This window comes from Labeo rohita, chromosome 18, assembly GCF_022985175.1.
Source record: "Labeo rohita strain BAU-BD-2019 chromosome 18, IGBB_LRoh.1.0, whole genome shotgun sequence".
Taxonomy (NCBI): domain Eukaryota; kingdom Metazoa; phylum Chordata; class Actinopteri; order Cypriniformes; family Cyprinidae; genus Labeo; species Labeo rohita.
Genome location: NC_066886.1, coordinates 32,136,327 through 32,161,852, shown reverse-complemented (window position 1 = coordinate 32,161,852; position 25,526 = coordinate 32,136,327). Strand labels below are relative to the sequence as shown.

Here is a 25,526-nt window from a genome sequence, read left to right as displayed (position 1 = left end):
TTAAAACAGAATAGTTACCAGAAAAATGTAAATGAACAACATATAATTTCTGCAGAAATAAATAAAATAATAATACATTTAATAAAAAAAATAAAATCAACTGATTAGAAATGCTTTTGATTATTACAATTGAATTACACCATTACAGTGGAATCCAGAAAATTTGTTAAAAATAAAGATTTTTTTTTGGTAATAAATTGCTGTTTAATTGTGCAATTTCATGATTTCAATAATTTGACATGCTTTTTGATTAATATATATTTTAAAATTTAACCATTAAAACCAGAAAAATTCAAACAGAAAAAAAACGGAATCCAAAAAAAGGTAAAACAGAAAAAAGCTAAGTTTAGAGAAAAAAATAAATTAAATAAAACGTAATTTTAGTTTAGCATAAATGCTTTTAAGGACATTCCACATGTAAACTTTGATCACATTACTCACAATAGAAGCAATTATGAAATTACATAAAGATGTACTTAAGACCTTCAGCTAATTTAATTATGAATTTAAACTTATATATTTTTATTTAATTGCAAGCAAAATGCAATTACGCATCTGAAAACAGTTAATCCAGTTCTTATTTAAATATATTCTGTAAAAGTACACTATTTCTTCAGTAAAAGTAGCATACTTAATTTCACAAGGGAAGGGTGATTTGAAACATGTGCAGTATCTTGCATTCTTTGTTCTTGAATTAACTGATTGCTAAAAGTAGAAAACCTGAAAGATGATCATACTGTTTTGGTGATTACACCAAATGTTCCCAATACATTAAAATGATTTTGTGATTGAACTGACCGCTTACTTGTGGAAAAAGTATCAAAGCAAAAACAGAAACCTTTGTCCGTGGAGCCAAATGACCGCCGTAGATCAACAGATTCTGGCCACGTTTATTAGATGGTGAAACACTTTTAGTATCTTGATTTTTCTTTCCAGTGAGATTTCCGATCACTGAAAGGGTCAGTTTGAGTTTAGCCAGTGAAAAACACACAGAACCTTCCTAACATCCCAGATCTGATATCTAGATGACAGATACGAATGAAAGAGGTGCACGTCTACAGAGGACAGTCCATCATTTAGTCCAGACGCTCAGCGGTCCTGACTAAGAAGATGACCCTCCATTGATCAAATGAGAGGAAATGAAACTACAAGTTATTCATTTCTCTCTCCCTCTTTTACCTCTGATGTGAGCGCATTTAGTCAAAAGTCACTGTCTGCTAAAAATGCAACCTATACTCCCTGATCCCAAGGTGAATTGCATTTTAAGTGTCCTAATACTTTTCAGGGTCACTGCATGGACATATGGTCAGTAGAAAATACAGGAACTGTTCTGTTACTCAGAAAATCCCTTCATTGGTAAACTCAGAAGAATAGTTTGTAAATGAGCTAAGAAAAGTCATATAACCTAACAAGAAACAACACTAATGTCAAACATTATAATTCTTGCCATGTGTGTGAACACAAACAACATGCTTTCTGCCAGAGTCACTCCCTGCACAAGTGCTTGAATTGTATGATAAATTACAGTTACATAATTAAAGCAATGCGGAAAATCAAAATGCATAGAGGAGAAACCACACTGCTAATCTAAAAAGGCTAATCTTACTTAGTATTTGTGTCTTGTTTCTAGTCAAAATATCTAAAACTTCTTAAAGCAAGATGCATTTACTAGATAAGCAAAATTAGCTATTTAGTCTTGTTTTAAGCAAAATAAACTTAATTTATTTTTTCCCCACTGGAAACAAGTAAAATTATCTGCCAGTGGGGTAAGTAAAATATTCTTAAAACAAGAACATAAAAACAAATAATAAAAACGTGTTTTTTACCCCTGGAAACAAGACTAAATATCTAATGTTGTTTTGCTTATCTAGTAAATGCATCTTAATTTAAGAATTTTTAGATATCTTGACTAGAAACAAGACAAAAATGCTAAGTAAGACAAGCCATTTTTGCAGTGCATCAAACAAGATAATAACTGTAATTGTAAAACTATTGCTTTGTGTCAGAATGACTCAGTTCAGCATCCAAAATCTGCTGGACACAGACACACCACATCACTTATTAGTCAACGTCCTTATATTAGACTGATTTCTGAAAGAGCACGTGACGCTGAAGACTGGAGTAATGGTGCTGAAAATTCAGTTTTGATAACAGGAATAAATTTTATTTTAACATAGATTCACATACAAACCATTTCTTTTAAGCTGCTAAAATATTTCATAGTATTGCAGTTTTTACTGTACTTTTACTTTTTACTTTTTCATCAAATAATCCCATCCTTGGTGAATTTAACAGATTAATTTATGAAAAAATTTCAAACGTTTACCAGTAGACAACAGTAATCCAGTTTTGCTGACAGTCCAGCAGGGAGCAAAAGAAGGTCAAGCCACCATGCTGTCATCTTTAGAGATGATCACGCTGAATGATGTTTATTATTACAACAGCGGTTAACGTGTATCATGCGAGGATTGCAATTGGTGACCTTAAAAAACATTACACCTTGGGAACTGACACAGCTCTCGTTTCACAGGAGAGTTTGCTTTTAGAAAATGTGGGAATTACGCAGTTAGAATGTAATGAAACTGGCTAACAGCAGCGCTATAGGGCTGGGTGCTGCACACTGTAGGAATTTAATTACATATTGTTTATCAGTTTGTTGGCGGTGCAAAATTAATCAACGCTGTGAATATTTTCTGTTCCGTATGTCATGACTCATAAGTGTGGTAGTGCTAACAGAGATATTTGTAATAGTGTCCTCATTCGAATCGCAATAATGTATACTGGTACAGATGGGAAGTTTGATTCATGTCTAGAAATCATTTCTTTTGAACTGTCCATTTCTGTGAATCAGTCAAACTATGATTCAGTGATTCATCATCACTCAAAAATGTGGAAATGTATAAAACTGACCAAATGTAAAATTTGCTGTATAAAAGTCTATGATCAGTAAGATTTTAAGTCTCTAATGCCAATCCAGGCTGCATTTATTTGATCAAATACAGTGAAAATATTGTGAAATATTATTTTTTTATATTTTCCATTTGAATATACAGTAAAATGTAATTTATTCCTGTGATGCAAAGCTTAATTTTCCGCATGATTACTCCAGTCTTTCACACTATTGCTGGATTGGTGCATTATAATTAAATATAATAGAATTATAAATTAAATAAAATTTAATAGTATACATATTAATTATACATAAATATATTATAATATAATGTGATTATAATTTCTGATTATTATCAACGTTGAAAACAGTTGTGCTGCTTCATGTTTTTGTAAAAACTGATACATTGTTTCAAGATTCTTTGATGAATAAGTTCAAAAGAAAAGATTTATTTGAAACATAATTTGTAACATTGTTTCTTTACTGTTACTTTTGATCAGTTTAATGTGTCCATGCTCAATAAAAGTATCAATTTCTTTGTTTAAAATTCTTACCAACTCCAAACTTTTTACTGGTAATGTGTTTGAAGGTAAATATTGCTGTTCATTGCAGTTTAAATATTTTAATAAACATTAAATATTATTCTTCCACGTGTTCCTTTATTGACAAACTGTCTTGATTATTCAAATGTATCAGTATATAAACTGAATATCCTGTTATAATGTCATTTTAGGACCTAATTCTCCTTTATGTTCCGATTCCCCTGCTGAAAAAAAACAGCTAAAACCAGCCTAAATTTGTCGGCTGGTTTTAGCCACTTCCTTAGCTGGTCAGGCTGGGAGACCAGCTTAAATCAGCAAAGACCAGCCAACCAGTTTAGGCTGGTTTTAGCTGTTTCTTTTCTCGTCAAAGCAAAACACACGTTTTCCTAATTATTTTTGAGAAAATATTGTGTCAAATAATTAATCTCAGCGATGTCACTAGTTTTAACGAATTAATTAAACAATATTGCATCCATTATATACATAGTTGTATATGTTACACATTATAAGTGAACTACTCAAAACTCAACACTCAACACATTGCTAAACACACACGACCTACTGACACCAAGTACACACCCATGACATAAAGCCGATTGCATACATCAAAAAAGGGAAACAGAACTTTTCACATCCAGAACTGGCCGACCACACTACACGTACAGAAGCTACACAAACAAGACTGTGAAACTGAGGACGAGCTAAAACAATCCAGGGATGCTTTTCATGTTATTTCAACTTTATTACCATATACAAAACTGCCAGCAAAAACAACTGTCTGCACACCCACATTTTAGAGCTGAACTGGATGACTGCTCACAAACTCAGTTCTGCGGATCATGGACCAAACACATCATAGCCGGAATGACTCACCTTTCTGCTTGTGATACGACAGCTCCTGATTGGTCACTCGTAACCAGCGTTTCTTAAAGTTCTTCTTTCCTATTCGCTTCCTGCCCTGGGCCCGCTTATGTACCTCTCTGTTAAAAACCATATACAGAGGTTAGAAGTTTGAGCTACTCAATTAATCAGAATAATCTGAGAACTGTGGCGTGTTTTACTCACCCCTCCTTCAGCACAAATGAGTCCTCCACTCCACTGGACTCCTTACTTACATTAGAGGAGATCTCATCTAAGAACTAATGGGAAAAGATGACAGAAAAGAAATGATACGTAAAATAAAGCCTAAGTTTAAGACACATCATGTTTTATAATAAACAGGGTTCGTACAGATACTGTAAAATGAAATTCCAGGACTTTCAAGGACTTTTCAAGCACCAATTTTTTTTTTTTTTTTATTGCTTAAGGGATTTGTATTTGTGTATACTTTCTTTTTTCTTTTTTGTTTTGTTTTTATAACTGTACTGCATTAATAGTTTGATATTTTCTACTGTTTAAAAAAAAAAAAAAAAAAAAAAAAAAAAAAAAATTCGTGAAAACTGAGAAATCCTGATTTAAAACAAATGATTCATGAACCCACACAAAAGTCCCAATCTGAATCAAATGATTTGTGATCCGTTCTCTGAAGTTCCGATCTAAATCAAATGATTCCTAATCTATGCTCTGAAGATTCCGATCTGAATCTGATTTAGATTGGGATTTCAAATCGCTTATCGCAAATAATTAGATTTGAATTATTCAATTTGCAAAATGATTCACAAATCACTAAATATTTGCGATATGCGATCTGTTCAGAGCGTTTCAAATTTTTTAGTTTCTAATTTTGCGACAATGGTTTTACTGATTCTGAGTTACGAAAAGTTAAGTTTCATCCATCACTTCGAGCTTTTTAAAATCGTTACAAGCGATGCTGAAACTCGAAAATGAATTACTTTTAATTTGATCTGGTTTTTGCTAGTGAATCGCTTGAACTGAATGATCAAAGTCACAAATTTGAATTAATCAGAGCGGTTCCAGCATAAATTACTCAGTTGATTCAGTTCATCTGCTACCTTTTCACACCTTCAGCTATGTTTACATGACACTGTCAGTACTACTACTGTCTTAGCTCGATTGTTTTCTGACATTTACTGAAACAAGCGAAAAGGGTATGATGTTTTTTGAATTGCATGAATTTTGTGCAACAAGATATGCGTTTACTGACAAAATTAAACACTTCTTTCATAGATGCATGGAATATTGCTATTTTCAAGGGTTTTCCAGGCCTTAAATTTCACAAAAAGTCAAATTCAAGTAATTCAAACACTTCAAGCTCCTTGTACGAACCATGAATAAATGAACACAATAAATGCACACTGAGAGCATTTTCATAAAATCATAAACAATACCGCACTGAGAAATGATGTTTACACTGCCACGTATGCCAAGTTCTTAGACATGTACTAACTTTAAAATCATTTTGGTTTAATTTGGCTTGAAAAAGTAATTTTACAGCATTTTTAAGAAATATCAAATGTAGCCATCAAGGAAAAAGCAATAACACATTTTGCTTACACCTTGAGTGTAATCAAAATGTTTGTAAAAATGTTCAATTTATTATTTACTAATATATTATGAATATATTTTATATGTTCATATATTTGAAAAATATTCTAATATATTTTTAACTTAAAAAGGATTTCCATAAATATATACGTTCATTAACATTAAAATTTAAATTATGAGTGTTTTCAGGGGAAAATCATATTTTTAAATAATATTCTTTTATTAAGGCATTATGATATCAGGACAGTCGTATCACACTGACACTTTTTACTTTATGCACTAAAAATCTAAAAATTAAATTTAATTAAACAAAGCTTAAAATGAAATTTAATTTTAATTTAGAACTTAAAAACATGCTCATCACAGAACTGCATTTAAATGTTTCAAATAAAAAAAAAATCTAACTGTTTAAATTAAAAATCGACTGTATCAACCTCAAAAGTGGTTAGTTAGAAATACGTACCTTTTTTACTTTTTCTATACATTCATCTTCTTGGAACAACTTGAAGAAATCGTACATATAGGTTTCTTTAAAGCTAGACTGGGGAACAAAAAAAAAAAAAAAAAAAAAAAATCCAAAACGTCACAACTTAAACAAGACCAGGAATTTAAAACATGCAATCATAGTTTGGTTTGGCTCTACATCCAGAGGAAAACATTTCAAAAGCCGATTCCCTCAGCATACCGTATGACTAATAGCTGACGTACCAGTTTGTTCTTGGAAAGGCTGCCCCAGCTGCCCAGAGACTGGATGGTTTTCGAGATAAGAGTAAGCGTGCGGGAAATTTCAGGGTCCTGAGAGAGAAAGTAGAAGTGAGGTGATTTCACCAACTTATTTTTAATTCAAAGCACTTTCATTTACCGTTCATTACTTTATGCTCTCATAAATAACACATATTGCTGTCTGAAAGCATTCTCAGAAAAGACTGCAGTGTCTCAATGGGTCTTTCCTGGCATAAATAAATGAGTCACATGCTTAAAAAAGGAAGTAAGTCATGTATGTTACAACTAGGTAGTTTGTCTTAGATGTGGTGCGATGTGGCTGTTTTTCTCGCACACTCACAGGATGATGGGATCTCAGCTGGAACGTGTGTGGAGACAGAACAGCCACCGCAAAGAACCTCAGAAATATGAAACTACTGACCGCTGAGTACTGCACATGAGGATCCGCTGTGGTGAGAAACACACAGAGAGAGATTATTAGTCATGTCTGAGCATCTGGCTCCTCCTAGTGGTGAATCAACACAGTCAGCGTGAAACACTGCTGGACGTAATACAAGCGTGCACGAGAAAATGAGACTGAAAGTGCGTCTGCGTGCACGCGCCGCCTCACCTGGAAAGCGTTTGGACGCGAGCTGTCTGAGTGACCTGAAGACGTCACACATGAGGGGAGGACAGCTGGAGCTGGACTGTGTTATAGACGTAAAAACCTTATGCACATAACCCTGAAGATTCTCCTAAGGGCACACAAACACATGCACATGAGATGTAGAAAATTACTTTGTTTTATAGAGCACATACTTGTTTCTAATATCTCAATCATGAGATTTTATTACATCTAACCTCTGCTACAGATAAAATTGCAAATTAAGAACTATATCAGAGGAGACATTTAAAGGGTTACTCCACCTCAAAATGAAAATTTTGTCATTAATCATTTACCCCCATGTCGTTCCAAACCAGTAAAAGCTTTGTTTGTCTTCGGAACACAATTTTAGATATTTTGGATGAAAACCGTGAGGCTTTTGACTGTCCCACTGACTGCCAGGTAAATACCACTGTCAAGACCCAGAAAAGTATGAAAGACGTCGTTAAAATAGTCCATCTGCCATCAGTGGTTCAATTTGAATTGTTGAATAAAAACGTTTTTTACTTTGCGTACAAAAAGTATTCTCGTCGCTTCATAAAATTCATATTAAACCACTGATGGCAGATGGACTATTCTGATGATTCTTTTCATACTTTTCTGGGTCCTGACAGTGGTATTTACCAATGAGACAGTCACAAACCTCACGGTTTTCATCCAAAATATCTTAAACTGTGTTCTGAAGACGAACAAAGCATTTACGGGTTTGGAACGACATGGAGATAACTGATTAATGACAAAATTTTCATTTTGGGGTGGAGTAACCCTTTAACCAACACATATTCAATCAGTTTTAGTTACATATTTGCCTTAATTTCCGACAACTGATATATATGGTCAAATAATGTACTAAAAAAAACCTCACCTTGTTGACCTCCACATTATCGCCCTCTTTCAGTTTGACAGGATCGATCTCACAGGTTTTATTTGATTCGAAGATCTATATAAGCAGAATGAAAACAACAAACCATTTTATACAGTGCAGGTCGGAGTTAAAAGTTAAGTCGTAGTTTACTTCCAGAACATACATTTACAGAAAATGTACTCACCCCGTTGTCATCCAAGATGTTCATGTCTTTCTTTCTTCAATCGTAAAGAAATTATGTTTTTTTGAGGAAAACATTTCAGGAATGTTCTCCATATAGTGGACTTCAATGGTGTTCGCGAGTTTGAACGTCCAAAATGCAGTTTAAATGCAGCTTCAAAGGCTCTAAACAATCCCAGCCAAGAAAAAAAGGTCTTATCTAGCAAAACGATCGGTTATTTTTTAAAAGAAAATAAAAATTTATAGACATTTTTAACCTTAGATGCTCGTCTTGTCTAGCTCTGCTATGCGAATGTGAACTCTGTGTAATCCGGGTCAATACAGTTAGGGTATGTCGAAAAACTCCCATCTCATTTTTTCCTCCAACTTCAAAATCACCCTACATTGCTGCAGAAGTACCGACCCAGTGTTTACAAAGTGAACATGCAAAGAAGCTCAAACGCCCTTTACAAAAAAAGGGGTAAAACAGCGATGTAGGACGATTTTGAAGTTGGAGGAGAAAATTAGATGAGAGTTTTTAGACCTACCCTAACTATTTTAAACTGGACTGCACAGAGCATGCATGCACATGGCAGAGCTAGACAAGACAAGCATTTGTGGTTAAAAAGTATATAATATTTTTTTTTTTTTAGAAAATAACTGATCGTTTTGATAGATATCGGCTGGGATCGTTTAGAGCCACTTGAAGCTGCATTTAAACTACACTTTGGAAGTTCAAACTCACGGCCACCACTGAAGTCCATTATATGGAGAAAAATCCTGAAATGTTTTCCTCAAGAAACATAACTTCTTTATGACTGAATAAAGACAGACATGACATCTTTGATGACAAGGGGGTGAGTACATTTTCTGTAAATTTTTGTTTTGGAAGTGAACTTCCTTTAAGTCTTGTGTGTCTCACCTCATTGAGAACAGGTTTGAGAGTGACGGTCAAGTAACTTTTGCCCACGATCTTCATCATGTCATCTATGCAGCGGGTGGCCAGAGAATTCCCTCTGAATATGGTGTTGGCCTCTCTGCACAGGGACAAAGATGGCATTTCAGAGAACAGATGAAGAAACCGTGTGTTTTTAACCTAGACAAACTTTGGGGCTTTTCACACTGCGCTTAACCCCAGATTATGGTTGTTCTAAACACCACTTTTAACCCAGAGTAAAGGAACGTTTCACAAAAACGTAATTTAGAGTCACAGGAACACTGCACACTGCAAAAACAGTCATTTCAGTTTTTGAGGGAAAAAGGCCAAATTTTGACTGAAAACATGTCATTTAGAGTGAAAAGAGACTTTAATTTCTGCCTTTATAGTCTGAACATCCATTTAGGAAAAAGCTGATAGTACAGTCTGCAAAATATACTGTGCACAATGCTAGAGCTGTTATGTGATCAGGTCACGAGCTGAATTCATCTAGTCAATGAGACTTTTAACCCAGGGTAAATTATGAACAGAGTAAACCCAGGATTCAGGGTTTAGAATGAACCAAGCTTAACTGTTTCAAGTATGAACACCCCAGGAAATATTGCTGACAAAACAAAACAAAACAAAACAAAACAAAACGGTAACACTTAAGTTCAGGCACCAATTCTCATTACTAACTAGTTGTTTATTATCATGCGTATTGGCTGTTTGTTAGTACTTATAAAGCACACTTTAATGCCTTATTCTGCACGGCCGTATTTTTGATCCCTTATCTTCTACCCAATTCCTAAACTTAACTACCTTACTAACTATTAATAAGCAGCAAATTAGGATTTTTTTTTGAGGAGAAAAGTCATGGTGAATAGTTAGTTAATGGTAAGAACTGGACCTTAAAATAAAGCGTGACAAACAAAAATTCAAAAAAAAAAATTAAAATAAAATACAAAACAAAAACTATGCATATTACAAAACAAAACAAAAAAAACAATTATTAACAAAAAAAACCTGTATGCATATTAACAAATCAAAAACAGAAAAAAATGCATGCATTTTAACAAAAACAAACAAACAAAATAAAAATACAAATAGAAAAAATTCAAACCGAAACAAACTAAAAAACAATGTTAGTGTGTGAAAGTAATACTGAACTGTGTATTCTCCAGCTCCAGGGCGGCAACAGAAGTGAGAAATGGCAGCAGTCTGTTGTGATGGAGCAGCAGTCTGACCACAGGAAGCAGTGCCTCATACCCCAAACTCTCTCTGCAAATATCTCCCAGAACATGAGCCGCTGATGCTGAGATCGGCTAGACACACACACAAAGAGAAACCAAAAGATGTTATGTTTGCTAATTAAGCGTGGCTAGTAGTCATAAAATGACAGTTCACGCAAAAATGCAAATTGTCATTATTTACTCATCCTCATGTTGTTCCAATCTAGGGCTGCCCTTGACTAAAGATTTTTCTGGTCGACTAGTAGTCGTTCATACTTAAGCATTAGTTAACTGTTAGTCTTATATTTATTAAAAAAACATATAAATCATAATAATGCGCCTTAAATTGCCTACATAGCTGATTAAGCGCTCAAGCACGTGCAAAAAAACCTTGCCACAGCACACCGGCAGATATAATAATTATGAATGTGTCTGGGAAAAACAGTAAGGAGTCAGCATTAATGTTCTAATAATTTATTAGTAAACTAGAGCTTTCTATGTTTTCGTCTTAAAAGATGAAGTCAGCGACACTGACTCCTCATCTCCGCAGTAGTGATACGCCTGTATGCACATTTCATATGGATTACATAATCTGAGATTATTTGTTTACCATTTCAACTGGTTCATTTGAAAGTAGACATATTGCTCTACAGATATATTTTTAATTTCTGTAAGGCAAGTATACACAGAGTTTTGCACGCAAGTTTACAGAGACCAAGATGGCAGAAAGCGCATCCTGTTTGCTTGAATTATTTTACAAAAGCACAACGTTTTGTGGTTATTGTGAGTGCACACAAATAAACGTCTGTTCAGTCTATACAGATTCGAAAGATGTATTACTCTTATCTGTATGAGCAAAAATGACTAAGTATTTTAAGAGCAAGTGACCGCACCGGCGCCTCCATCTGTCAAGCAGGAAGCGCTACTGTTCAGCTTCCACCCTCTGCACAGACACTTCAATAGTGCACATTTTACAAGGTTAACATTAGATTAAGCTGCCATGTGAAGCTGCTACTAGAGACTGACTGATATATCGATTTACCGATATTTTTCCTGATATTTAAGCCTTTTAACATAATCAGATACAGGTTTTGTAATATCGGAATCATTCATTGCTGTATTTAATCTCTCTGTTGTCTAAATGCTCATCATTTGTCTCGTTAAGTCGCTTTCATTTTGCCGTTCACTCATCGTGTTGATGCTCAGGAAATCCTCCAGCACAGCCACCGCATTATCTTTTACCAAGATTCACTTGTCTAAAACACTCTAAATTATTTTAACATTTACTATATAACCATTATTTCGCTAATACACATCTAAATAAATACATACAACTCTCTGGAAATTCATTATTTAAGATTTCCACAAGTGATCGCAGTTTGAGTATAGTTGAGTATAGTTAAATGCATAGATAAACAGCACTTTGACAGAAACGACAAAAACATTAATAATTCTGATATAACATACCAGTTGAGAAATACAGTAATTCTGTTAGTTATATTCCAGTATTCCAGAGAATATTATTCAGTGAATTATTCTTCACTCTTTAGCCTATTAAACAGCTTATAAACCTACTGAAACTAGTTGATATGACTCCTGTCCTTTATTTTCTCCATTTGAAAACATTAGACATTCTACATTTATTTTGCTTATTAGTGCAGCTGATGCTTTTTATAAAGAAAATGTTTTTATTGTTGTAATATGAAGATTAAATTTAACATAAAAGACTGCTAATTTTCAACACTTTTTTAAGATGACTAAAAGGAGGAAAAACCAACTTGATAATCATGCTAGAAAAATGCTAGCGACATGCTAATACCTTGCTAATCATGCTAGCAACATCATAGTAAAATGTTAATAACTTGTTAATCATGCTAGCAACATGTTAGAAACATGCTAGTAACTTGCTAATCATGGTAACAACATGCTAGTAACACCCTAACAACCACCATGAGTACCTAGCAACTGCATAGCAACACCTTAGCAACTGCTCTGGGTACTCTAGCAACTGCATAGCAACACCCTAGCAACCTAAAAAACACTCAAAGTACCTTGCAGTACCAACCACATGCAACACCTTACCAACCACCTCAGGTATCCTAGCAACCGCCCCAAGTACCCTAGCAACCACATAGCAACAGCCTAGCAACCACCCTGGGTACCACTGCAACCACACAGCGACACCCTACTCTATCTCTGACAAACTGTATTGCCTTCAAAACATTCAACCTTTAACCTTTTAAAATTACTTTAAACTTAAAACTATTTCAGACTGAAATGTTTCTTGCATGTTAGCAACATGTTAGTAACTTGCTAATGATGCTAGAAACATGCTAGCAAAATGTTACCATCTTGCTGATCATACTAGCAACATTTTAGTCATGATAGAAACATGTTAGCAACATGATAATAACTTGCTAATCATGCTAGAAACATGCCAAAACATGCTAGTAACATGCTAGTATCTATCTATCTAAATTTTCAAACTTCAGGCGTTTATAACTGCTTTAAACTTTAAAGCTGGACTTTCTCAAGCCAACCTAAAGTTTGTCTTGACTAACTTTATCTAGTTTTCTTCATAACAGTAAATAAATATTGGTTATCGAGCACATCAACAGGCAAATAATTGGTACTGGTATCGGTTATGAAAAAATCAGTATCGGTTGATCACTAGTTGCTACTACATATATCTTTCAGATGAAAAGCCATATTTGAGGTCAATGAATGATAGATGAGAGTTTGCATGTCCTGCCCTATATACTGTATAACCACACACATCAGCCATTAATGATCCGTCCATCACAGACTGCATGACTTCACCACTTCCTGTGGAATTTTTCAGTGACTAAGCGACTAATACAATTTTAGTCGACCAAGCCTCTTCGTGTCAAATAACGGTTAGTCGACTATTAAGAGGCAGCCCTATTCCAAACCCTTTCTTTCTTCTGATGAACACAAAACAAGATAGTTTGAAGAATATGGGTAAGCCAAACAGTTTCTTGTCTCCACTGACTTCCATAGTATTGGAACGACTTATGTAAATGATGACAGAATTTCATTTCTGGGTAAACCTTTAAGGCATGTGTCAAAGTGCATAAGGTCTTCCAGATATACAGGGCGCACTATTGTACCTTGACGTCCGGGGATTTGAGCATCAGGTTGCGGAGGGCTGTGTAGCAGGCCGAGGGCAGGACGTTGTCCTCCGTGTACGTTACTTTCAGACGTAAAGAACCCAGATCATCTGGTTTAGACTTTGTACCGTTTCCTTTCGGTTGCAGCAAGTACCTACGAACACAAAGCAAAAACAATTTCCCCTTTTTAATGAGCTGTTTTACAGTGTCACACAGCTTTATCATTCAATATGCTGTATTGTTGGATTACACAGTGTATATGAAACATTCATAAAATATATTCAAAACAGTTTAGCTGGCGATGCAAAATTAAGTATCATTGTGACTATTAAAATGATTATGAAGTTCTTTTAATGTAGTCATTTGATGCGTCACTGAACTAACAGCTTAAGAAAGAGACAGTTTAAAAGCAAAATCATTAGATTTGCAATCTTTCCATGAATCAGTTCAAACTATTTCAATGATTTGACTGGAAACATTGCATCAGAAAGTTCTGGTTGAACATTGCGCCATCAGTCAGAAATGTTATATATATATATATATATATATATATATATATATATATATAGCAAGATTTACCTACATATATATGAAAAATAATATATATAAAATCTCTAATAACAGTAAGATTTCTCAGGCACCAAAGCTGAATAACAAAATGATTTCTGAAGGATCATGTGACACTGAAGATATATTAATATAGAAATTGCAATATTTCACATAATAACTGATTTAACTGATTTTTTATCAAATAAATGCAGCCTTGGTGAGCATAAAATACTTTTTTTAAAAACAGTTGAGATATATTAAACAGCGAATAGTGTTAAAAAGCTGAGTGTTGTTAAAATCTAATTTTTGTTAATTTTGTTGCCCAGTGCTAATTTAAAACCACAAGATTTTTCTGTCAGCATTCTTTATTCTTTCTATATGCATGTCTGACACGTACAGTATATAATTTCATCCTTCGTGTCATTTGCATTGCTCAAACTACAAAGCACAGGAATTAATGTGGCAAGACTGTATTTGAGTGTCAGCGTCTGTGTGTGAATATGTGTGCCTGTTTTATGCTGGGTTCATGCAAAAGCTCACCCACGCAGTAGACTCACTGCCCTCATTCAAAACATGCAGATCAGTATCAACAAGTTCCCTCTCTGTCTACACACACACGCACACACACACAAATGCACGCACATACGATGTTTACACAACACTACCGGCAGGACGCTGTGATCCACAGTCTGAGGACACAAGGGAAGCGGGCAACGGAAGCAATCCGCCCAAAACACACACACACCTACACACACCCACAGTGTGTCAAACGCTTCTCAACAAAAAACTATCAGATATAAAACACAATTGCAGCTAAAATTACAGATGCGGCAGACAGCGGACCTCGCAAATCTCACAATGCGTGGCCTTGAGTAAAGGCTTTTAGAGTCAGTAATGCTGAAGTATGTTCTTTTAAGCTCTGACGTCAGAGAGGTGGTGCTCTCATGCCTGATTGGGCAGATAAGAGCAGTGCAGAGCTGGGATTGGCTGTTATCTCCCTTCCTCATCTGTTCATCAGTATACCTCACTCAGACACTGAGATCAGCACATTACAGCACTGCATTAAAGTTTGTGTGTGTGTGTGTGTGTGTGTGTGTGTGTGTGTGTGTGTGTGCATGCACACCTTCACACACCTTGATTTCACATGGTTTGTCTATTATGTATATTATAATTTGAGTGAAAAATTGGTCACCCTTTAATATAAGGTTCTATTTGTTAATATTAGATAATGAAAGTACTTCTAAATCACTTATTAGTCTTAGTTAATGGTAGTACCAGCAATTACTAACACATGATTAAAATCAAAAGTTGTATCTGTTAATATTATTTAACAGCCCGGACCTGCCCAAACATGAACTACTGTGGTGAAGTAAATGCTACAGAAAAACTAATGTAATTTCTACATGAAAAAAGTTAGTTCAGGCAATAATTTAAAAATACAAAGTAAAATCTATATTAGCACTTAGTTCATGCTTGTAAAAATTAAAGTGTTTATGTGACCCTGGACCACAAAACCAGTCATAAAGGTCAATTGTTTGAAATTGAGATACATACATCATCTCAAAGCTGAATAAATTAGCTTTCCAGTGATGTGTGGTTTGTTAAAATAGGACAATATGTGGCCAAGATACAATTATTTGAAAATTAGGAATCTGAGGGTGCAAAAAAAATCAAAATATTGAGAAAATCGCCTTTAAAGTTGTCCAAATTAAGTTCTTAGCAATGCATATGACTAATCAAAAATTAAGTTTTGATATATTTACGGTAGGAAATTTACAAAATATCTTCATGGGGCATAATCTTTACTTAATATCCTAATGATTTTTGGCATAAAAGAAAAACTGATAATTTTGATCCATACAATGTATTGTTGGCTATTGCTACAAACATACCCGTGCTACTTACGACTGATTTTGCGTTCCAGGGTCACATATGTCAATGTTGAAAAATTAAGTAAAATCTTCTCAGCTTTTCTGATCCTGGTGTTTTTATGCTGTTTTATCCTTGCTTTTGTTGTTAGGGTTAGCAACCTGCAATGTTGTTACATCTGGAGTTCATTTTCTACTTAAAATGACATATTCATACTAAAGAAGAACCTCAGAATGTTACCGTCATTGTTTTACTGTGTACCAAGTACTGGAGTATTTGTGTTGGGGTGACTCCCGCATTACTTTTTTATAAGTATGATACGCTGCCTACATGATATTTGTTGTACACTCAAAAAAATGACTTGTTCAGTGAACTTAAATAAATTAAACTTTTCCATGCAATTAGTTCAGATCCATACAACAAGACTAAAACAAGTTCAATTAAACAACTAATGTTTAGTTGGCTCAACAAATATTATTTGTTTAATTGAACGTGATTTAGTCTTATTGTATGGGTCTGAATTTATTGCATGGAAAAAAATATTTACTTAATTTAATTAAGTTCACTGGACAAGCTATTTTTTAAGTATTTGGCAAAAACACATGCATGTTTATAATAATTTTGAAGTATTTGGGCACGTTAAGGACAATTTCATTTATAGTTGTAGTATATACAATAAGAGTTGAACAAAAAAGAACTGGCATTAGCACAGTTATTGCTCACTGCATGAATCATGAAATCATTGAAGCTGCCAGCACCCTAAGCATGAGTGCTACTCTTCTGCACAGTGGTAACCTCAAAACTTTTTCTACTCTCTAAACTTCTTCTAAATCTCAAAAATAACTTACCATTGCACATAAGAACTCTAATATGTAATTTTCTTTCATTAAAAACACTGTCAACGTGTTTCCCTCTTAATGCGACCCCATGCAATGCAAGCTGGGAACTACACATCCATTTGTCAGTTAGTTGTGTCAACAAAAAATATTCATGTAGTTCCAACCAGTGTTGGGTGTAACTAGCTACCGAGTACTAGTTACATTAGTTTATTAACTTCGCACTTGAAACAGTAAAGTGAGGGATTACTCTTATTTTTTCTGTAATTTAATTACAGTCACTTATTATGTAACTGAACTTAATACTGTTTTATAGCCTGTAGAACATTTACAAACAATACAATAGTGGATATTACTAGTTGGTTACTAGCATGAATATTACTGGGATGTTGGCTGTTTATTATTACTTAAAAAGCACATATTAATGTATTATTCTGCAAGCTCTTATTCTAAATTGTTAATCCTACCCAATTCTTAAACTTAACAACTACTTTACTAAGTATTAATAAGCAGTAATTGGGAGTATATTGAGGCAAAAGTCATAGTTAGTTATTAGTGAGAACTGGACTCTAATTTAGTGTAACCAGAATAATTTATGTAGTTTTAATAGATTTATGCTGTAATAGATTTATGTTATCTATTATTTATTTAAACAAATTAAAAGAACCATTTGATGTCCATCCTTGTATCATTAATTTGTCGAGGTTGATATAGGATTTAGAAATAAGTAATTAAATACTTTTTGAAAATTTGTACAGTAATCTAATTACACTGTTGAATATTATTAGTAACTAGTAATTAATTACTTTTTTTTTTAGAGTAACTTACCCAACACTGGTCCCAACAGCTCAGTTAATTCTTACAAATTTAAGTGGACTCAACTTAATGGAAATAAGTTAGGTAAGAAGTTGTTTCTGCTTGAACAAGCATTAAAATCCTTTTTGAGTGTATTATTTACTTAGATGTTTCTGAGTAACACATGCACTTCAAAAGCATGGATTAATTCAGTGCCATATTGAGTAAAATCAAAGTTAAAGTAAAGCCAAGTTAAAGCTACTTATTTTTTTTATGTTAAATTTACTTAAGTAGATTTTCCTCAACAATAACAGGTAAACTGTATAGAGTAGGAGCAGTAAAATGTACTTGAAATGTTGTGCAAATTGTTGCAAAGATTTTATTTATTTAAGTAAATCCTACAAGTTGAAACGAGCAGCTGTATTTTTCTTAACTACAATTAAGATTGTTAAATAACAAATGTAATGTAAAAAATCAAATGTGAAATGAATTTTCAAAGTTAAAAAAGATTACTCAAGTATGTTCTACAAGAAAATGCTATTTCAGTCTTATTACTTTAAAATTTTAATGTTTTTAATGTGTTTCTGGCCATTTATTTGTAATTGTTTGTTACATTTACAAGCGAATACTTAGTAAAAATAGTTTTAAAGTAATCTTACCCTGTTAAAAAAAAAAAAAAAAAACAAAAAAAACTTTAAAAACAGTGCACAATGTATTGTATTTGAATTAAACAAATGTATTAATTTTCAGTTTTGACTTTTTACCTGAATTTTGTGTTTTACCCAAATTTTGAATTTTTGCACTTTATTGTGTTGTGGGTGTTTTAGAGTTACAGAAATGTTCATAAAAAAAATGAATGGATAACGCAGAATTTTGTATCTCCAGAAAATTGAATATTTAATATACTGGCCAGTCTCACTTCTACAGTAAGTATGTGAGTTCTTACCATGCTCTGTGGACATGGTCATTTCTCAGGATTTTCACAGATACCCGTGTCTCTCCGAGGAACACGTCCTGTGCCAAGTTACCATTATTCCACAGCTCCACCCTGCATGGAAAGTACAAGAGAGTACGCATTAACTAAATGTTCATTTACGAACACATACACAAACAGAGCTCTATTTCAATGTACTCAACACACGTTTGAACTTCTCCCATTTTCAGTCAAACTGAATCTGAAATTCAGCACGCAGAGCACAGATGCAATCGCATCAAAGTGGGTTAGTCATTTTTGTCTCCACTACCGAATGAAGCTTTTGCTCACATCAAACATGCACACAAATAAATTGCCTTCGAGTGGAAAATAAAAAACCAACAACACACCAAAACCATGCATAAACACACACACGCACACACACATTAGTGTCATGATCTAATGTGCCGTCCGGTGGTTTCACCTACTCTTACCTGTCAGCTTCTGCAGAGGGCTATATGGGACAGAGTGGCACATTACGCTATAAATCAGATCAAAGCCGCATTCATCAAAACATTTGTGACAGAACAGTCGTCCAATCAAATAAGCACTCGCCACTTATTACCGTATTCATCCACAAACAGTCAGTATGAGCAGTTATATGCTGTTTAGAAGAAAACTTTTAACAAAAACAAAAGTTTGGATCTAGTGAAAGGAAGCAGAAGATCAAACAGAACAAAAGAGAAGAGAAGAGAAGAGAAGAGAAGAGAAGAGAAGAGAAGAGAAGAGAAGAGAAGAGAAGAGAAGAGAAGAGAAGAGAAGACTCACTTGATCTCTAGTTTCTCTATGTCCTCCTCCTCCACGTGAAAATGTGACCTCCCTTTATAACTGCTTGACCTTGTGACCTGCCAAAACATTGTGAAGTGTGAAATTATGGGTAACACTACAGATGCATACAACAAGATACCTTACGAAGTTGTTTAGGGCAAGGCTGTAACCATGTCTTGAACCTCAAGGGGGACCATTTTTTTAATTAACCAAGGAAATAAAGGAAATTCTAGGTCTAACGCTAGTTGGGAAGAAATCGTTTTGAACTACTTGTCAATAAAATTTTTAAATATGCACACATTTCAAAAACATTTCTTTTCTTGTCACATTCAGTAAGGGATTACATGAATCATGTATATTTTTAAATAAAAATGGACATATTTGAGAAAATAAGTTGACTAGTTTGAATCACTGGATATTACTGTCAATCATTTAAAGGAGACCTATTATGTTTTTACAATATGTAATGTATGTCTCAGGTGTTCCTAGAATATGTCAGCTCAAAATACCCCTAAGATTATTTATTATATCATTTTAAAAATGCCTATTTTGCCTGTTTTTGTGCATGTCTCTGTAAATGCAAATTAGCAAGTGCTCCCCGCCCCCTTTTCCAGAACAGAGCTGTGCCTTTACAGCTCATACGTCGGATACTCTGATAAAAAGTCATGCGTTTTAAACCATATCAGTTTAAACTCCTGCACACATTTGAAGCATACGATCAGAAAGCGACTGTCACGCCAGTGAGTACTAGACTAAGTTCTCTTTCATGTCTTATTGCGCTTAGACTGTAAAATACACACAAGTTTATGTTAAAAACACATAATTTACAAAAACAGTCGGTTATGTCTGTGAAGGTAATCCACTGGGAAAGAAATCACATGTTTACATTATATCTATGTATTAAGTGGCAACACTACTACTGTCTACACTGTTAATATGACCCAAACAATAAAATAAAAGCAAAAAAATCACTCACTGCTCTTGACTGAATAACATCTGTAGTAAAAAGAAGACATTTCTTACTTGAACGCTGCTTTTAAAGGCACAGTACGAAAGCTTGTTTCTGTCCTAGGACAGTGTTATGTTTTGTTCACTTGTGTACTACAAAACACAGCTATTCTCTACTGTTTGCAGCTGGTTCTGTCGGCAAAGACAACTCCTATAAACGTAAACATATGGGTCAAATGGAGGTGAAGTTGACAACTCCCATTATTCAGCGCTCCTTCACAGTGTCCTCAAGCTAGGTAGTTTTGAATATTCGCATAGGGGAACGTGTGCGGTTTACTCAGGGAGAAGTTTCTGCTAATACGGAGGTGTCAGTCATTAGTCGTGGGCGGGGCTTGTACAAAGTGACCTCACACTGAACAGATTCTGCGAACGGCTTGTCCTGAGACACTGCTTATGATTTATGGGATTCAAACAAAGGTGCGGGATGATTAATGTCATTATAGGGTGGTTGTGTATTTATGTTCAAACAACACGTAAAAGTGAGTTTTGCACTCATAATCAAGGACACGGTCAGTGTCTTTGCATCGACTGACAACGGTCAAATATCCACATTATCTTTTCTTTCCACTTTTAATGCCGTAGAAACCATGTCAACACAATCTCATGGACAAATGCAGAAATAATAGTTATAGCCTCTTTTAAGCCACTTGCTTGCTTCACTCAGTCATCACGGAACAGTTATTCTTTACCATTTGCAGCTGGTTCTGTCGGCAGAGACACCTCCCATAAATGTAAAGGTACGGGTCAAGTGGAGGAGAAGATGAACCTCCTATCATTCCACGCTACTTCACAGTGTCATCAAGCTATGTAGCTTTGAATATGCGCCCTCTAGTGGCAAAAATTGTTGTGCCTTTAAAAGCTCTCGCGTGAAGATAAACATGGAGGATTGTGTGCGGCTCACTCAGGGCGGAGTCTCAGCTAATACAGAAGTGTCCTTCAACAATCATATCTGCGTCATATCTGCGTTATCCCTGCGTAATCATTCCACGCTCCTTCATAGCCTCATCAAGCTACATTGTTTTGAATATGCGCCCTCTAGTGGCAAAAATGATATATTATGCCTGTACAAAGCGACATCACACTGGACAGATTCTGCGAACGGCTGGTTCTGAGACACTGCTTATGATTTATGGGAATTTAAAAAAAGGAGCGAGTGGATTTTTGTCATTATAGGGTGGTTGTGTACACACTGTCTACACATATTTATGTTCAAACAATATGTAAAAGTGAGTTTTGCATCCAATGACCCCTTTAACCAAGGACACGGTCAGTGTCTTTGCATCGACTGACAGCGGTCTCATATCTGCGTTATCCATGGTTTCCACTTTAAATGCTGTAGAATCCATGTCAACACAATCTCATGGACAAATGCAGAAATAATAGTTGTTGCCTCTTTTAAGTCACTTGCTTGTCATGACGGAACACAGTTATTCTTTACCGTTTGCAGCTGGTTCTGTCGGCAAATACACCCCCCATAAATGTAAACGTACGGGTCAAATGGAGGTGAAGATGAACCTCCCATCATTCCACGCTCCTTCATAGCGTCATCAAGCTACATTGTTTTGAATATGCGCCCCCTAGTGGCGAAAATGATATATTAGGCCTTTAAACGCTCTCGCATGAAGATAAACATGATGGATTTTTTGCAGTTTACTCAGGGCGGAGTCATTGACAAATGCAGAAATAATAGTTGTAGCATCTTTCAAGCCACTTGCTTGTTTCGCCCAGTCGTTATGAAACACAATTATTCTTTACCGTTCGCAGCTGGTTCTGTCGGCAAAGACAACTCCCATCATGGCACGCTCCTTCACAGTGCCATCAAGCTACGTAGTTTTGAATAAAAATTATATATTAATTAAACATGGGGGAATGTGTGCAGCTCACTCAGGGCAGAGTCTCAGCTAATATGGAAGTGTCCGTCGACAGTCGTGGGCGGGGCCTGTACAAAGTGACATCACACTGGACAGATTCTGCAAACGGCTTGTTCTGACACACTACTTATGATTTATGGGATTTAAATTTATGGGGCAGCTGTGGCCTAATGGTTAGGGAGCCTGGTTGCGGGTTCAAAGCCCAGGTCCGGCAGGGATTGAAGGTGGTGGGAGTGAATAACCAGCGCTCTCTCCACCCTCAATACCACGACTTAGGTGAGTCCCTTGAGCAAGGCACCGATCCCCCAACTGCTCCCCGGGTGCCGCAGCGATAGCAATATGGCTGCCCACTGCTCCGGGTGTGTGTTTATGGTGTGTGTGCGTGTTTGAGCACTTCTCACTGCTGTGTGTGTGCACTTGGATGGGTTAAATGCAGAGCACAAATTCCAAGTATGGGTCACCATACTTCGCCACACGTCACGTCCTTTCCTTTCCTTAAACAAAGGAGTGGGATGACACGTCTTATGATTTATTGTGATTAAAAAAAAGGAGCGGGTGGATTTTTATCATTTTAGGGCGGTTGTGTACACACACTTCCAACAAACACTTCTACTGTAAAACAGTTGTCAAATATTAAATGTTTCACTGCCCTTTTAGTGTTAAAATAGACACTTCATGCTGGAATTTACACTGTCTCTGTGAACAGCCATCTCAAACATTTTGACATTCCAGTAATCTCCAGTACTGGGAGGGACAGTTTGGCCATTTCTAACTATTGGGGTGGGGAAATTGTCCCCCTCAGGGTCTACTGTGGTTATGGTTCTGGTTTAGGGAGGTTCAGAAACAGAATTTAGACTCACCAAATCAACATTCATTAACTAATGTTCAAAAAATGAATGAGGGTGTACCTCAAAATGAAAGGTCTCATCAAACTGAGGGTCACTGGTTTTCTTCTTCACTTTAGTTTTTTTCTGGTCAGACCTGAGAGAGAGAGAGAGAGAAACAGAAAGACAGAGAGCAGGATGTTATTATTGAATCAGAGCGGATGTTATGTACTCATTTCTGCCTAGATCAGAAACAGAGGTCTTATGACTGACTGATTTAGAAACAATCACAATAGAGCATTTTGACTGTTCTCAATACTTCATGAGAAACCATCATGTTTAAGGCAAACTTTTGTTCCTTTACAGTAAATCTGGTGATTTCTGAGCACCTTCAGAATGACTTTATAAACCCACCTGGCGGGCCCCACGAGTGTTACTGTGGCGTACGGGTCGCAGTTCTGCCCACTTATTAACGGCAAACCTTGACATGCAATTATCCTGCAAAAGACGCAGCTGTGTTAATGAGCCTGTTATTGAAAATAACAGTACAGATCAAACAGTACAATGTTTGAAAACCACATTCAAGTCTACATGAATCAGCATTCTTAACCCATTTTACTTCTAAAATGTGACGTAATTTCAAGTAAAACAGGATATTTATGCGACTGTTTTAGGCTATATCCATTTGGCCTTTCCCTTAAAAAGCAAAGCTTGAAATTTGATCAAATTACAACTAGATTTATTCAGTTAAATAACATTCCATTGGTGACATTCAAACCAGCAGAATTCACAACAATGTTCAGTTCATCAGAGGAAGCCACATGTTTGAGTTTGCAAGGCATAAACACAAGTACGTGATCACTGAATGTATGCAGTGGCAAGAAAGGCCCCGAAAACCTCTCACACAGGCCCCCTTCCTTTTGTTCATCTCTGACGTCGACATTTTCAGAGGTTCCTCTGCGTCACATTTAAAAATGTGAATGAATGAGAGAATACGAGGATGAAAGAACAAGAAGCATAAATGAAAGTGTCAGATAAGAATGCTGAAAACAGAAGCACTGCTATCCAAGACAGGAAGTAATTCACACTTGTAGTTGTCATGGTGACAGCCATGAAGCGGTGAAGGAAGGTGAGAAAAAACGACAGAGAGCGAGAGCGCATGAAAGAGAGAAAAAAGCAGTGTGACGGCAAAACAAAACCACAGGAGCGGCGCAGTACGAACTTCCTGCCGTCACGGCATCACTTCCTCTTTCGTCAGCCTGCTCTGTGGGAGAGTGTGAATGAACGGCGATGGCCAACATGAAACACACAGACACACGTCAACAGCTCTGTGTCAAGTCAAATCATTTTTCACACCGTTAAAGAAAATACACACGCCCTGCAGAGGTGTGAACGTGAACTTTACAGGTACTCTTCCCCTCTCACACGACACACACACCTCTACAGTTATTAACACAGTGTCCACATGTCGCTGAAAGCACACCGTATGAAGGATTTCATGTGAAAACCACAACAGTAAACCAATTAAGGACCAAAATTAAGGACCAAAATATGCATGATTAAGTAAGCATATACTCCGACATCCTGTTATCTCAGTGGCAGTCGTCCAGACCTTTTTTGGCAGCCAAACCCTTTGGCAATTATTTTCTTGAAATATATTCTAGTTATAGAATATTTATCATTTAACAGCACATTTGAATGTTTACAGTTCTCTGATGTTGGTTAATAGTCACATGACAGAAAAAAAAAATTAAAAAATAAAGTATGAGTGAAAAATAATGAACTAGGGTTGAATAACTGCATTACTGTATTCAGATGTCAAAAACAGATAAATACTATAGAACAGGGGTGCCCAAACTCAGTCCTGGAGGGACGGTGTCCTGCAGGGTTTAGCTCCAACTTGCCTCAACACACCTGCCAGGACGTTTCTACATTTTACCAAATGCTGGGTTCAGCCTGCTGGGTCATTTTATTGGGTTCTTTTTAATTATTTTTTTTTTACCTAGGTGCTGGATAGCATTTTTTAGAGTGTTTTTTAACCCAAATGCTGGGTTAAGCTTGTTGGGTCATTTTATTGGGTTCTTTTTAATATTTTTACCCAGGTGCTAGGTAGTTTTCTGCACTCAAAATATGCTGGGTTATTTATTTTTTTACCCAAATGCTGGGTTCAACCTGCTGGGTCATTTAATTGGGTTGTTTTTAATACATATATATATTTTTTACCCAGGTGCTGGATAGTTTTTCTGCACTCTAAAAAATGCAGTTTTTTAAACCCAAATGCTGGGTTTAGCTTATTGCATCATTTTATTGGGTTCTTTTTAATATTTTTTTTTACCCAGGTGATAGGTAGCTTTTCTGCACTCTAAAAAATGCTGGGTTATTTTTTTAACCCAAATGCTGGGTTCAGCCTGCTGGGTCATTTTATTTTGTTCTTTTTAATATTTTTTTTACCCAGGTGCTGGATAGTTTTTCTGCACTCTAAAAAAT

General features: G+C 35.6%; 1 protein-coding gene across 1 annotated transcript in view; it reads right to left on the bottom strand.

Annotated features, from left to right (window-relative positions):
* The window catches only part of rasa2 (RAS p21 protein activator 2), a 65,970-nt gene that overhangs the window by 15,931 nt on the left and 24,513 nt on the right, over positions 1-25,526 (bottom strand). The window contains exons 6-19 of the mRNA XM_051134299.1: positions 23,454-23,537; positions 23,124-23,196; positions 19,337-19,413; positions 18,542-18,643; positions 13,547-13,700; positions 10,354-10,508; positions 9,190-9,304; positions 8,109-8,183; positions 7,211-7,334; positions 6,941-7,047; positions 6,586-6,672; positions 6,341-6,418; positions 4,498-4,571; positions 4,306-4,412 (exon numbers count right to left, since the gene is read on the bottom strand). Coding sequence (XP_050990256.1) covers positions 4,306-4,412; positions 4,498-4,571; positions 6,341-6,418; positions 6,586-6,672; positions 6,941-7,047; positions 7,211-7,334; positions 8,109-8,183; positions 9,190-9,304; positions 10,354-10,508; positions 13,547-13,700; positions 18,542-18,643; positions 19,337-19,413; positions 23,124-23,196; positions 23,454-23,537 — 1,412 coding nt within the window. The remainder of the gene's footprint in view (positions 1-4,305; positions 4,413-4,497; positions 4,572-6,340; positions 6,419-6,585; positions 6,673-6,940; positions 7,048-7,210; positions 7,335-8,108; positions 8,184-9,189; positions 9,305-10,353; positions 10,509-13,546; positions 13,701-18,541; positions 18,644-19,336; positions 19,414-23,123; positions 23,197-23,453; positions 23,538-25,526) is intronic.